Genomic DNA, 15885 nt, shown 5'->3' on the forward strand with positions numbered 1-15885 from the left:
AATATATCAGACATCTTTCGACACGATTGCTCCAAAACAGAGACATAGTCAACATGTAAAACGAATGTGTGCTTCTTTACCCCAATAAAACTTTATTTTAAAAACCAGGTGGTCAGTGCAAGCTAACATATGCCAATCTGACTTAAACCAAAGCAAGAAGACAATCAGAAGCAGGATGCTCAAACTGCCTTTTCATGTGGCATTAGGGAGAAAGGGCGTCTCAAAGATTAAGGAAACCACAAAGTGGACATTGATGTCAGCAGGGCCAGGGGATGAAATTCCTGTAGAATTAATCTCTAGAGATAATGGGATGAGTTGGGAAAAGTAAGTTATGCATTACCTTCTGGAAGGGTGTACGGTTACTAATCCTGTAGGCCTCTAAACCTTTTTTCTTTCCTTTCTTCCCACGACATAGTAGTAGTAGTGATGGCATTAGGCTCACTTCTTTAGGCTGGATTCTGGGCTAAGTAAGGTGTTATCTCCACCTTACTTATGGGGGGCATGGGCCAAGGATCAGGGCAGTAGTAGTAGTCATCTAAATTAAATTAAATTAAAACACCTCTGAGGTGTTTCTTGCTTTTTTTTTTTTTTTTTTTTTTTGGTTTTTCGAGACAGGGTTTCTCTGTGTAGCTTTGCGCCTTTCCTGGAACTCACTTGGTAGCCCAGGCTGGCCTCGAACTCACAGAGATCCGCCTGGCTCTGCCTCCCGAGTGCTGGGATTAAAGGCGTGCGCCACCACCGCCCGGCTTGTTTCTTGCTTTTAAATGACTTTTTAAACAGTGTAAGTATCCTAAATACATTCATTTTTGTTTTTCTTGTTTTCACGTAAGCCCCACTAAAATTGGACTGTTTAAAATTGAATTCTCCCGGATTTGAATTTTCATTTGATTTATTTCTGCAGCCATTAGTTAGGAACTGCAGTGGGTAGCTAGGAAGAGGCACACCTGCAAACCTAGCACGTTAGAGACAGGGGACGGCATCAGTTCTGAGCCAGCCTGAGTTAGGCAGTGAGCTCTGGGCTGGCCGGGGCCGCAGCACGAGACCCTCTCTAAGACAGACAAGCAGGCAAAGCCCCACAGTGGGTGGGGGGTAAGGGAGGTAGGCATCTGTGTTGTGTAGACATTTCTGTGAAGGTTTTTCTTCTGTGACTTGCAGAAGTATTGTATTTGAATCACACCAGGGCATGCTAAGTGAAGATGAGTTCATTCCTTGCTTTTGTTTGACTTTTGTTCTCAAGTTGGATAGCAACTGGGAGAAACCAGAGACTCGCTACCTGTACCTCCCATGGATCAACAGGTGCACTCTATTCTCTGCAGCCTGAGTCAAGCCAGTAATTGTCGCGTCACTTGTGTTTCTTTCTGCCTTTTGTTTAAAGGTTATTTACTGAAGAGGTTCCCGTTGTACACAGTGGAACTCATGAAGTGTTCCAGACCAGACTGGAAAACAATCTGCAATTAGCTGACACATAATTAGCACTTTGAGGATACCACTTTCATCTTGTAATCATTTACTCTAAAATGAGCTCAATTATCTTCTGTAATTTACCTGCTTGCGTTTTCCTGGTGCATGCACTCAAGCTGTCTTTTTAAGGCAGATAATCAGTTTGAGAACTCTGGAGGCAGTAGTGAACGTCTACAAAAGGCAGCCAGAGTGCAAGTGTGGTATTTTTAAAGCATGTTCCCCCAAGAGGAGTATTGCTGGTCATTTTCCCCTGCTGCTCTTAGGTGCTACTTGCTAAATGATAGAATACTTCCAAATCATTCTTCACTCACTTCTTTTCATTTGTAAATTACTAAGCTTTTTACATTACTTTGCAAGTATGCCCTAACATTCACTGTTAAGTGGAAATATTAATAATATCTGAAGCATAATTTCAGTATTTGATTCTCATAGCTTCTCTTTGGTGTTCATCTCTCTATAAAATTATGCAGTAATTTTTTTCCATTAAATATATGTTACATTTCTATTTTAACTTTTTGTTAGGACTGTTTACTTTTGTAGTTATTGAGGGATGAGAGAGTAGTATATGCTGGCAGAAAGAGGTGTAAACTCCGTTTAATTTCTTTCTAAACAAGTCTTGATGTGTGATTCGAGAGTGCATGTCTTTTGGGCTCTATTTATAGTTTCCAATTGTTTTTATATTAACTTCTTTTTTTTTTTTTTTTGGTTTTTCGAGACAGGGTTTCTCTGTGTAGCTTTGCGCCTTTCCTGGGACTCACTTGGTAGCCCAGGCTGGCCTCGAACTCACAGAGATCCGCCGGCCTCTGCCTCCCGAGTGCTGGGATTAAAGGCGTGCGCCACCACCGCCCGGCCTATATTAACTTCTTGATTTATCTAAAACTGTTATTCAAGGGGCTTTCTTCAATCCATCCTGTCTGATATAATTCTTTGTTAATAAACGTGTAGCAGAATCCTTGTGGGAATAGTGTGGTTTTCGTGCTGTTTTGTATTGGGTCTGAACAGTGCACGTCTAATTATAACTAGCTTTGTTGAAACCACACAATATTACCTTGAAATATATTGTCGCTGTCTGGTGAGAGATGAAGAAAATCTCCACCGTAAGAACATAGAGATGATGCCTGTAGAAGACTTACAAGTCCTCAGACCTGCACAGGATCACTTGTAGGAATGCACTTGACATTCAGAGACAGACTTTGCTAACCTTGGTGTCATCAGCTTGTTTCTTTAACTAACAGACTTTGTAATAAAGTGTTTTCATTTAAAAATAATATTTAGGTTATTAAGAATCTGTCTTTCTCTCCTTTTGCTTTTCCACTAGCTTCCTATTCAACACAGATCAAGATCCACCTGGTGTCCTCTAAAACATCTAGAGCATCTAGAGCAGTGGTTCTCAACCTGTGGGTCACAACCCCTATAGGGTTGCATATCAGCTATTTGTTTACATTATGATTCATGACAGTAGCAAAATTCCAGTTATGAAGTAGTAGTGAAATAAATTTATGGTTGGGGTCACTACACCATGAGGGACTGAAAGGGCCGCAGCGTTAGGAAGGTTGAAAACCACTGTGCTAGAGGCTCACCCTTGTAAACGGCAGAGCCAGTCTAGAGGTTTATTTATTCAGTGCTCTGTTCTGTGCCCTATCTGCGGTTCTCTGACTCGTTGCCCCTCACACAATTGCTTAAATAAACCTTGACAGCCTCAATGTCTGTGGCTAGAAATTCAGAGTACCTTGCCTGGCTCTATCTGGCTCAGGGTCTCTCACAAGGCTATGGTCACATTGGGCCCTGACTAGAGAAAAATTGCCTCCAGGCTCAGTGGCAGGGTTGTTGGCAGCAGTGACAGGGCCTCAGCTGTTGGCTGGAACCAGCCTTGCTACATTCTATTTCATAGGAGTGCTTATATAGTGCTGGATGCTTCTTACAGAGCCTGGGAAGCAAGAGGACAGAGAGAGGACTAGAGGAGTCTCTTGCGACCAACCTCAGACTGACAGCTCATCTCTTAGCATGTTTTTTCCATTAAACTGAATCAGTCTCAGGCTCCTGGGAAGAGGATTAAGTACAGCATGAATACTAGGAGATAGGGGTCTTTGGGGTCCATCCTATTATGTCTGTTAGGAAGCTGAAACTTCTAGAGCTTTGCTATGATATCACAAGATTATGAGGGCGAACCTTTCCTAGGTAAATTCCCCATGCTTAGCTTGCTATTGTCTCACAGTCTTGACATAACATTTTATACAGAGTTAGACTCCAGGGAGAGGTGCAAACCAAGACAGATGAAGGAATGTTCATTTGCAGTTTGGCTGGTATGGCCTTTTCTGGTTATTTAGATAGGAAGTCTTGTTAGAATTCCAAGGTGCTGTCAAGAAAGTACAGGCAGAAATCTTACGCTCCACTCATTATGTAAATTCTAACTTTTTTTTTCCAGTATTGGTAAAGGTTTTCAGGGTGTCATGAAAAGATGGGGATTTAAAGGCCAGCCTGCTTCTCACGGTCAAACGAAGACCCACAGGAGACCTGGAGCTATTTCAACTGGAGTGAGTATAAATAGTGATGCCCATTGAGGGAGGTGGGAGTTGGGCAGGATCTCACTCTGTAGCCTGGGCTAGCCCATAACCTGCAGCATCTATCTTGCCTCAGCTCTGGCATGCTAGGAATGCAGGCATCAGCCACAGACTAGACAGTGGTGTTCTGTTCAGTGCCAAGTGCTCACCCTCTGTACACAGTGCTCACTGTTGGTCAGCTCAAGCCAGATACTTTAACCTGGCTTCGGTGGGTCCTAGTAGTTGTCAGTTTCCCAGGCTGGCCTCACCATTTTCCAGTACATACATGCCCACGGCAGCATTCTCTTTCCTCTCTCTCCTCTGTCCTAGCTAAAGCACTGAGGCAACTGCAGCTAGCTGCTCTGTTTGCTGCTTCACACACTTGTTTTGCTCTAGGGGAAACAGTTGTGTGAGATTGTCAAGGATGGTATTATAGTGTTTGTGTCGGGGAGGGCATTCAGATAAGTGGAGAAACAAGCCATAGTAACATAAGAAATGAAGGAAAGACCCTTTGTTTTGCTAATTCAGTGTTTCTTTCCCAGAGGTAGAGCTTTTTAATAAAATCTTGGCGCCTCAGAGTAAATGCAGAATCCTTCTAATGGTTGGTGGTTGGTAACATATTCTATTTCTTTCACAATAAGAAACAGATTATAGCTTCCCTTAGGTACTAAGTTCTCACCTAACAGATTGTATTACCAAGAAGCTGAATTTTTGTCATACTGTCTACTGAGAGCTGCAGAGAAATCTGTTCACAAGACTGCCAGGAAATAAGAATCAAAATCCGTGTTGGGAACACAATGAAGGGGAACAGGCAGAACTTTGGTAAAACTACACATGCATGTCCTTTGACCCAGCAAAGCTTCCTCTGGAATTTGGCCTAAGGACACAAGTCAGTCCTGCAGTGCTATTTGTAATGAGCAGGGATAGAGACCCACACTTGAGTTTGGGTGGATAAAACTGTGGTATGTCTATGCAGAGAAAATAGTGCTGCTCTAGAAAAGAAAAAAAAAAAAAGAGTGAGACCTCCATGAAACAGTGATGATTTGTGGCAGACTAAAAGTATGTGTGTTCTGTTTGTCCTGGCCAGTAGAAGGGCCAGGAAGATGAAATAAAATCTAGTGTGAGCACTTCCCCCAAGTGATGGGTGGAAACAAGGTAGGAAGGCTTAGGAGTGGTAGATTCTCTTTTTATAATGTGTATTTTTTACTCCTGGATCCTTGGTAATATTTTGCATATTCATAATGAAAACACTGAGGGGGTAAATACATGAAATATAATTAGAAAATGAGCTTCAGTGTCTCAGATGAGTAACAGCCACACTAAAGAGGGAGGAAAACTAACTCGGTGTTTTAAATAGTCACCTGGTAAGATACTGTGAGTCTCAATTCAAAAAGCACTCTTTGGGCTGGAGGTGGCTCAGCAGTTATGAGGGATTGCTGAGCAACCACGAGACCCAGAGTTCAGATCTCAGCATCCAGGTAATAAGCCAGGTGTCCAGCAAATGCTTGTGACTCCAGCTCCAGGGGATCCAACATGTGCATACAAGCGTGACACCCACATACACACACAACACACTACACAATTGTTAAATTCTAGTTAGATTTGCCCTTTGCAGTGATACTGGCAACTCAGAAGTAATTTTCTGTGAGTTGTAGGATTGAGCAGAGAAATAAATACACTAATGATGGGAGCCGAGTCAAGTTTCTCTGCTAGAGAAGGATGCTACGGTGTGAAAGGAAAATTAGAACAAGCCTTGAATCGTGTTTTAGCAGTATGGCCCCGCCCTGTGTATGTGCTTGTCTGTCTGTCCAATTTTCACCTTCTCTGACTGCTGCAGTGACCTATGAAAGTGCTCCAGTGTAGTGGAAGTTCCTAGGCTGCAAGACTTGGTTTCTTAGCATTGTGCCTTCAGAAAGGAACGCTTTCAGTAGTTGGCACTGGAAAGATACAGTGAGCCCAAAATGCCTTAGACAGGAAAAAGGGACATGCTTAAATGATGATAGACACATAGAGGGACCCAGAAACCAGCTTAATGAACTTCCCATTTGGGACAATTTTGGCTTACAACTAAAATGTCATAGAGGAAAATTCATGGAACACAGAGGCTCCTTCTCTCAGAATCACGCAATAACAACTTTCCCCAAAGAGGAAAGGACTCATGATAAAGTTCCTGCTGATATAAATGAATTGCATGAGTGATTATGTAAGAAAGTGGAAGAAAATGGAATGTCCTTTCTGACGGTCTAATGCTGGCTAATCCCTGGTGACAGGGATAAAATACCGCACGCTTGGTGACCATCGTAGGTGAGCAGTTCAGGATTTACAGTGGATACAAATCAAATGATGGAAGCTTGAGGGGAGCTAGATTTACATCTAGTCTCAAAACAAATTGCAGGTTACCCATAAGAGAAAGTATTAACAGTAGAGGGGACTAATTTGCTTTTACGCATCCTTAACTAGTTGATCAAATGTGCACTACCAGTTAGATAGACAGCATGATGAATCCACCATGCCCATGGCTGTAGCCTAGTGGATGAGTGCTTGGCCTAGCATGAGGGAGGCTCTAAGTTCAGTTCCCAAGACCACAGAAAGAAAAAAGGAAAAGTGAACCTGTGTTCATTTCTTTCTTGATTCTTAATAAAAAAAAAATAAATGCATCTCTCAGATTTAATCACGGCAAATGTTAGACAAAGGTGATGGTCAGTGTTCTGGCCTGTCCCCCACAAGAGTGCTGAAGGCCCTGGAAAACGAGAAGACTGCAGCTGTTTCCGACATAGGGAGTCTAAAGAGCTATGACAACTAAATGCAGTTAGTAACTCTGAAGTGGATCTTAACCTGGGGACAATGGTGTATTACAGACATTCAGTGGGACAGACAGTTGACAAAGTTAGAAGAGGCTGTGGATCTGTTGGTGGCGTACCTAGTTTTCTGAGGTTTATCACATGTGTAACCATGGTTACACACGAGAGCATTCTCATTCTCAAGAGCCAGCCATCATGTGATAGAAGGGAAAGCGGGTGTGTGGGGAGACAGTGAGGAAGCAAATGGGGCTGAGACTGAACAACTGGCAGTGCTGAGAATCCTTTCCGTTCTTTTGGCAACATTTTGGGAATGTGAAAACACGTAGTTATATAGAAATAGGTTACACAACCAGGCTGATCAGCGGTGGGTGCTTGCAAGTACTAGGTCTTGGGGTTAGTCTCTAGCCCTGCCACCGCCCACCAAAAAAGAAAGGTGCAGTTAAAGACAGATTGAAAAGCCTAAAATTTTAGAACAAAAACCACAGTAATAAATCTTCATGCCCATGAGATGGACAAGGCCCTGGATATGACCCAGACGTCTAATCAGCAGAAGAAAGTACAGTTGAGTTACACATCATGAAAATGTAAAACATTCAAGCTGTAAATAATAACATAGGAAAAAGGAAAGGACAGCACACAGAATGGAAAAAGTGCTTATAAATCAGATACCTCATGAGACCTTTACCCACAGTAAATAAAGAGCTCTTACAGCCCATAGTAAAAGTAACTCAGTTTTAAAAACCAGGCAAAGAAGCCAAGAAAGTATCTGTCAGGCCAGTGAGCAAGTGCTCACCTTCTTCAGCAGTAGGAAAATGCAGATCAAAACTACTGTGAGCCAGCACTTCACGCACTGGGGTGCACATAGTTTATCAAAGGTCTGTGCTAACACACTGTGGCAAAACATGAAGAAACTACCCTTATACATTGGTGGCAGAAATTTTAAATGATGACGGCCACTTTGGAAAACAGCTTGGCAGTTTCTAAAATGGTTAAGTGTAAAGTTACCCTGTGACCTAGCAATTCATGAGTATATGTCCAAGAGAAATGACTATGCATACTAAAACTCACATGAATATCCATAGTGGCAATATCCATCACTTTGATGTAGCTAACTAAAGTTGATATATCCATTCAATAGAGTGTCATTTAGTAAAATGGACTGAGGGATTGATACTTGTACTATGGATGAACCTTGAAAACATGCTAAGCCAAAGAAGCTAGAATATTTTATGACTGTTTATATAACTTTCCAAACTAGTCAAATCTATGAAGGTTGTTTCTGTGAGGGTTGGAGGTAGGAGCAGCTAATGGGTATGGAATTTCTATTTAGGGTTGATGAAATGTTTTCAGGTGAATTTTACAACTTTCCTGTTCTTATGATTGATGGTTATTTGTTGTCAGATATACGTAAGGTATTGGGCAAATACTTTACTAAAGGATTAGGTAATGTAGTCTGTACTCTTTAGAGTGCTTGTAATGGCAGTGTTAAGTTGAGCAGGGGTGCTGAACTTGTTAACATACACTATATAGAACGGGTACAAGTCACTTAGTCTGCAGTACTCAGAACTCCTCTTTGAACTGTGTGCAGCACACAGTAAAGGACTTACTTAGTTCATCATGACTGTGACAATACCTGGCGTGGCCCTTAAGGAAGGTCCGCAGTTCAGGAGTCCAGCCCATGGTAGAGGGGAAGGCATGAGTGAGATAGGCCCTGGCTTTGATGGAGGGCATGGGGAGCAACTGGTCATGTGGTGTCCACCTCTGCAGAGATGACACCACTGCTCAGCTTGCTTTCTCCTTTTTCTTCCTTTTTCTCTAGCCTGGAACCCTAAGCCAATGGGAGAGTGCCACCCACATTTAGGGAGGGCCCCCCTCCTGTAAAGCCTCCCTGGAAATGCTCCCAGAGACATGCCCATGGGTGTGTCCCCAGTGAGCCTAAATCCAATTAGGTCAAAATGGGAATTAACCCATCACATGGAGTGACCTGTCCTGGTGTCAATTCTACTTGGGAGTTTCAGCTGCTTCGAGGGTGTGCCTGCCACACAAAACTGCTCACTAAGAGTTCAGTGAGTGGTCCCTCACTTTACATTTGATGTCTTTAGATAAGGGATCAGTGTCCATTCTCAGCACTAGCTAGAGCTAGTTAGACGAATACTAGTCTGCTGATGCAGATAATATGAGCCAAGAAAAATGACTTCACACCTGAGGAAGAAGCCCATTCAGGTGGTGTAGGTGAAGCCCATTAAGCCAGTAACTAGGATTAGGTGAAATCAGGAAAGCAGCCCACTGGTTTCCCGTAGCATGGTGATGTGGCATGTTTGTGTTTCCTTGGTTTCTTCTTTTTTTTAACTTTCTGTCTGTGTTAGATCAGTTAGTATCCTTGCTATTGAGTTTGTCTCCTGTCTGCTTTGTAGTCTGTGTTTAGCTCCCATCTGGGAGTGTTTACAGCTCTAATTGGGAATGATGAACCTGGGAAAGGGGCCTAAAAATGAGGCGGACTAAAGTCTCATGCAATAGCCAGTTTTATTCAGAGCATCAGACAATTTATACTCTGAGAGTTAAAAAGAATCACATGAGTAAGGTTTTCAGTCACAGGACAAGCCACACATGGCACAAACATGTTTTTCCATAGAGGCACATGAGTAACAGCAGCTGAAGTAAACTCCTATCCACTGCACCTAGGAGGAGCACGAAAACACAGTCCAAGAACAATTCTGTGTCCTGAAGAAATTCAGGTCACAAGACTCTTGGAGTTTTCTCACAAGCACTCAGAATTCTCACATGACTCCATTCTTCAACCATGTTCCAACATAGGAGTAAATGGATATACATCCACATTCAGTTCTTTACTAATAGAGCTGAATAAAAGAATTGAAAGAGTAGGACTTAATTATTCTTGTTTGTGGTGTCCACTGTGATTTAGTCAGTACTGCTCAAAGTCAAAAGTACTGAAAGTGTGAACTTTGTTTTTTGTTGTTCAGGATGTTGCCAGAGTCTGGCCTGGAACCAAAATGCCTGGGCAGATGGGAAACCAGAGCAGGACAGTGTATGGACTGAAAGTAAGTCTATAAAGTACTGTTTGTAAGTTTATATGCAAAGGCCTAGAGCATGCATTGTGTGTGTGTGTGTGTGTGTGTGTGTGTGTGTGTGTCCTGAACAAGTGTGCTTTCTGACTATTAAGGATGGAGGGTGCATGAGGTGTGTGGTTAACTTGTAGGTGTGGAATTAGTCATTCAGTTGAGTTGTACTGTAATGGGGGCTGCATAATTATATTTTACATTTAAGCCGTGTTATGTGTAGTTGTTACAAAGAAAAAAATAGTGACCTACTATTTGAACTGAAATATTTTCACAAGATATTGCAAGGGAGAAAGGATTCCAAGCATTAGATGTAATATTTTCCTTTATAAAGAGAACAAAAGCTCCCTGGACATTGTGTTTCTGTATATTATGTATATCATCACAGAGAAGCTGAAGGTTATATGCTGAGCGGTCTTAGATTTTATGTCAAATGTGTGAGTGAAATAGATGTGGATAAGGAAAGGAGGGGACAGTCCCAGTAAAGGGGATAAAATTACTTCATTGTGGTGCATTCATTTTCAGAGAGAGAGAGATAGAGAGAGAGAGTGTTAAAAGGGAAGTTAATATTTAATACTAATATCAGAAGAAAATCTTCAACAGCTGAATGCAAACAGTTTGTACTATAATGGATGCTCTGTGCTTATACTTTGATTAAAACAGCAAATATGTATATATTTGGATGTATGTGGCTCAAAGCGTAGAAAGAACAAAATAAGCCACCCATAGCAACAGCATCCAGTAGTCGCTGCGGCATTTTGTGCAGATTCTTCCCATCTTAATTCTACATACATTTAAGGTATAGATTCTGTGTAATTTTATATAATTAGGTCAGGCTTCTCCAGAGCGGGTGACTATTTGGATGAGTGGATGGATGCTTTGGATGCTTGACTGGACAATGTAATAGATAAACAAAGGGATATTTTTAGGATTTCCTTCTGTCATTACTATATGAAGGCTGAGAAATCCCACTATAGGATACCTACAGGCTAGAATCCCTGGAATGCCTGTAGCCCTGACTCAGTCCAAAACCTCCACTTCGAAACCCAGTGATAAACTTCTCAGTCTGAAGCAGAAGTCCTGAGAATGAGGCAGGGACCTGGACGGGCACTGAGTCCGAAGTCTGGGAGCCTGGAGCTGAGATGACTTGGGGCAGGTTTCCAGGCTCTAGAGGAAGTACTTCCCTCGGCCTCTTTCATTTGTTGTGGCCCAGCTGATGGGATGGTGTTCACCCACTGAGTGACATACACACAGACTCCTGGAGTCACAGGCACACCAGAAGTCATGCTTCCTGTTCTTCGAGCTCCTTGATCCAGTCATGACACCTAAAGTTAGCTGTTTGCTGCCATTACTCTTTCCTGCTTAGTGAAACAACATTGCTGTTTCACAGATTCCTGTGTAGTGGTATAGATAACTTGATGTCCCCTATTTTCTGTCTTTTTTTTTTTTTTTTTTTTAACCATTGTGTGTTATTGTTTTTCTTCTATGTTGAGAAGTTTTTGAAGGCAGTCTGCTTGGCTGGCTTATTTTAGAGATTAGATTCAGTGAGTTAGGAATTCCCAGTTGCTAGTTGTAAAAAAAAGTAATAGTAACCAAAACAGAACTGAATTTCCACATATCATTCTTGGTGTCAGCAGACTCCATCGAGTTGAAGTAGTTGTCCACAGCCACACTCCTAAAGTAAGGTGTACTGATGATCTTACAAGCTTGGCCTTCAGTTGCTGGCGTGGTCATGGTTTGTTGAGCATATTCTCGGCTTTTTAGTAACACGTTTCCTAGTTTCTGGAGCCTTCATCTCTCACTTCGTGTTGTAGGTGTGGAGAGTGAACACCAAACACAACATAATCTACGTGAATGGCTCTGTGCCTGGACACAAGAACTGCTTAGTAAAGGTCTGTACAACTGTTTTACTTCTACCACTCGGGGAGAGCGAGAGTCCCTAAATTCTCTTTTGACCTGAATGTGGAGCTTCTAAAGCAGCTGGTCTTACTCTGCTCCCTGCTCCAGGTCCCTTTGTAGTAGCACATCAGTGAAAAGATGCACTGTAAAATAAGGGCACTATAAAATAAGCTGCACATTGGAATCCTGAAGCCAAGAGCTCATGGGAGAAAGGGCTTCAGGAGAGAAAGGAGCCAGTGCCAGAACATCAGTTTTCCTCTGTCCTTCCAGAAATAGATGAGTCCTGCTTTAGGCAAAAGAACCGGAAGTGCTGAGGTGGGAGTCATGGTCCAGAGAGGTGACTAGGGCCAGCGGTCTCAGTGCCAGCACCACTCTGCCACACCCGCCTCCCCAAGCACCTGCTGTCCTTTTCAAAATTACAAAGAGAGGAAGAAAGTAAATATAACTGACATGTTGACCAGATAGATTGAAGTAGAGCCTGGGAGCTTCCAAAGACTCGTTTCTATCCAGTAAAACTCACGATGCAGACTCTGCTGAGCCATGGTGATGCAGGGTAGAAGCTGACTCTGTTGAGCTATGCTGATGCAGGGTAGAAACTGACTCTGCTGAGCCGTGGTGATGCAGGGTAGAAGCTGACTCTGTTGAGCTATGCTGATGCAGGGTAGAAACTGACTCTGCTGAGCCGTGGTGATGCAGGGTAGAAGCTGACTCTGTTGAGCTATGCTGATGCAGGGTAGAAGCTGACTCTGCTGAGCTGTGGTGATGCAGGGTAGAAGCTGACTCTGTTGAGCTATGCTGATGCAGAGTAGAAGCTGACTCTGCTGAGCCGTGGTGATGCAGAGTAGAAGCTGACTCTGTTGAGCTGTGGTGATGCAGGGTAGAAGCTGACTCTGCTGAGCCATGGTGATGCAGGGTAGAAGCTGACTCTGCTGAGCCATGCTGATGCAGGGTAGAAGCTGACTCTGCTGAGCCATGGTGATGCAGGGTAGAAGCTGACTGCTGAGCCATGGTGATGCAGGGTAGAAGCTGACTCTGCTGAGCTGTGGTGATGCAGGGTAGAAGCTGACTCTGCTGAGCTGTGGTGAAGCTGCAATTTCTGAGTGTGAGAAGGTTCGTAGTTGAAGTGACTCCAGCTCCATAGAACGTGGTCATTGATTTTCAACAAAAACAAACAGAAATCTCAGTTTAACTGTTGCATTATATATTCACTCACACTGGAAAAATCGTCAATGCTTTTGTTATTGGAAACCCTCAGGTACAGCAGATATGTAAAAGTGTAAGTGTAACTGAGTGGACCCTTTGTGACAATTTTTTATCAAATTAGCACATAGGTTTCTTATTGAGTGTTTTCCTGATGAAGGCTGAGTCTAAGATTGGTGAATTGGAAAAAACTGAACATGATAGCATCCTCCGGGCAACGTCCTGATCATTTCTTGAAACAATTGTAATGAGGGGATTTAAAATAGAACTGTTTTTATACACTTAGTTGTTCCTAGCAGCTGTCGTTTGACTAAATTATTCATTGCTCATTGCTAAAATGAATATGCCCTATTTTACTGTGTACATAGTGTATTTTCCCTCTCCAAATGAGGGCTACGGAAGCTTTGAGAAACTCAGTAATATCCAAAACTAAAATAGAGGATTTTAGATCATATCAGTATCTCTGCTAAAATGTATTAGCTGTGAATCCAGACATAATTTGAAGTATTTTAGGCCATAAAGTGTTCTGAGAGCTACTGTAAATGCTTATGGCTTTCTTTGTGTTGATGTTATCCTTGTCTTTAACTTCTCAGTAAAAATGCTCCTTGCCAAAGTGAGCTAATTCCTTTAATAAAAGTGATGTTTTCGTTTTGTGCTCTTAGTTAACACTTAACAAAAATGAGGTAAACTCTGCATGTTTTTAAGCTCACCTCCAAAATTTGGTTCTAAGTATAGAAAATAAAGTAACAAAAACAGACAAAAAGAATGAATAATAAAATGGATAATTATTAGGTATTAAATTTGTATTTAGTATCAGACCTTCATATTTGAAAAATAAATGTGGATATAAAAGATAATTGAGATGTAATTCTAAAATATCCATCTTGTTGGGCAGTTAAATACATACTTACAAGTTACAGTAAGTATAAAGTGTTAATTAGTGGTTTTATTCTTGTGAGGTAGCTGATTCAATTGAAGAAAATTGATTAATCAAACTTACTAGAATAGAAAGAAAAGCAACAGTAGGGTCATTGCTCACCTCTCCATGGAATGGTTGCATTCCTGTTCAAGCACACAGGAACAGATATTCTTTATTAGTGGTAACTTTATTTTTTTTATTAAGAAATGTTTTACTTATTTTACATACCAATCACAGATCCCTTCTCTTCCCTCCTCCTGCCCTCCCCCATCATCTCCCCCTTACCCACCCCCTATTCCCTCCTCTGACAAGGTAAGGCTTCCCATGGGGAGTCAGCAGAGCCTGGTACATTCAGTTGAGGCAGGTCTAAGCCCCTTAGTGGTAACTTTAAAAACCATAATTAGTATCATTTATGAGTAAGAGTTTTTCCTTTATTCCCTCAGATCAAAGACTCTATACTGCCTGCATATAGGGATCATTGTAAAAGCCTGCCTTTCCCTACTTACTTTCCTGATGGGGATGAAGAAGAACTTCCAGAAGACTTGTATGATGAGAACGTGCTGCAGCCCAGCGCACCGTCTATTACATTTACCTGATGTCACTGGCGGGGCAGAACTTTCTGTGCTCTGTGCACTTTGATGAACCAGAACAGTAATAGAACCAGGAATCGAATCCCTCTGCTTAGTTACGATGCTATGCTCTTGTTTTTATCAAAGGACACAAATGCATCACTTACCCCTCACTTATATCTGATTAGAAAAATTACTACATTAAATAAACCAATCACATAGATTGGATTTTAAAATTGACAGTTTACAAAGAACAAATGTTTTGCCATTTGTAGGCATCATTCTTTACACACATTTCCCTTTATCTTAAGGGTTTTTAAAAAATATATAAACAACTTTTATTTAAAAATCTCTTAAAGTGTTTCTGAAACATAGGACCTGGGAGGAGCCACATTGCTACCTGTTGGATCAAAGAAGTCATTTCTTTAAAAGTGTGCCGTTCTTTTAGAGTTTAGAAACTTGAAGGGAGGTTTTTTTTTTTCTGTCTGAGTTACAGAAACCTGTATGTTGAAATGAGGACTGGGTGGGTACATAGTCCCATTCTGGCCTGCTCTCTGGGAGCGGGCCAGCGCTTGTCTCTGCTGCCAAGCACTGTAAGCATGCAGGCGAGTCACTTCTTAGAACTCCTTGCCTTCTAATTTGAGCTTGAACCTGACATGCCATTTCAGAGTTTTGTCTTGAAATCAGGGATCATTTTTTGTAGCCAAACTACATTCCAGTTAGCCATTCATACCAACATTTGTGCTGGTTATAAGTGGTAAAATAGGGATAGTACTGAGCCTTAAGTAATTCCATAAGCCTCAGGAGGACCAGTTAGTGACTAGAGTGGTATACTCTGGTATAATCCCAGCTCTAGAGGAGCTGAGGAAGTTTGTGGGCTTGAGTCGAGGGTCAGCTAGAGCTATACAGCCAGACTGTCTAATAATAAAAAGTAAGCCAATTGATCAAGGATACCAGCTTAGTTATACTAAGTATGAGCCATCACTTTTTATACTTATAGGACCTTTTGCCTCCCTGCTAAGGCAGCCAACACTGAAATTCTAATGTGGATCAGCCTGTGGTGATATATTGTGCACCCCAATAAAGCTTACTTGGGGATCAGAGGACAGAGCCAGCCACTGAATTAGACAGAGGTCAGGCAGTGGTGGTACACACCTTTAATCCTGTCACTCAGGAGTCAGAGATCCATATGGATCTCTGTGAGTTCAGGGCCATACTGGGCTACATGAGAGAAACAGAACCAGGCAGTAGTGACACACACTTTTAATCCCAGGAAGTAATATGACAGGACATAGAAAGGTATATAAGGTGTGAGGAAACAGGAACTCGCTCCCTTGAGGCTGAGGATTTTGTAGAGGTAAGCTAGTGGCTGGCTGTTCTGCTTCTCTGATCCCCAGGTAAGCTTTATTGCGGTACACA

General features: G+C 42.0%; 1 protein-coding gene across 5 annotated transcripts in view; it reads left to right on the plus strand.

Annotated features, from left to right (window-relative positions):
• The window catches only part of Mrpl3 (mitochondrial ribosomal protein L3), a 134721-nt gene that overhangs the window by 12533 nt on the left and 106303 nt on the right, over positions 1 to 15885 (plus strand). For 3 of the 5 annotated variants that reach the window (XM_052718979.1, XM_052718956.1, XM_052718971.1), the window contains exons 7-9: positions 3887 to 3995; positions 9784 to 9861; positions 11694 to 11771. In XM_052718979.1, the coding sequence (XP_052574939.1) occupies positions 3887 to 3995; positions 9784 to 9861; positions 11694 to 11771 (265 nt within the window). Of the gene's footprint in view, positions 1 to 3886; positions 3996 to 9783; positions 9862 to 11693; positions 11772 to 12048; positions 13633 to 14340; positions 14707 to 15885 lie in introns of those variants that run through there. The other 2 variants (XM_052718988.1, XM_052718963.1) reach the window with 2 other exon arrangements.

The sequence above is a fragment of the Peromyscus californicus genome, unplaced genomic scaffold (genome assembly GCF_007827085.1).
Source record: "Peromyscus californicus insignis strain IS unplaced genomic scaffold, ASM782708v3 Scaffold_11__1_contigs__length_118956290, whole genome shotgun sequence".
Taxonomy (NCBI): domain Eukaryota; kingdom Metazoa; phylum Chordata; class Mammalia; order Rodentia; family Cricetidae; genus Peromyscus; species Peromyscus californicus.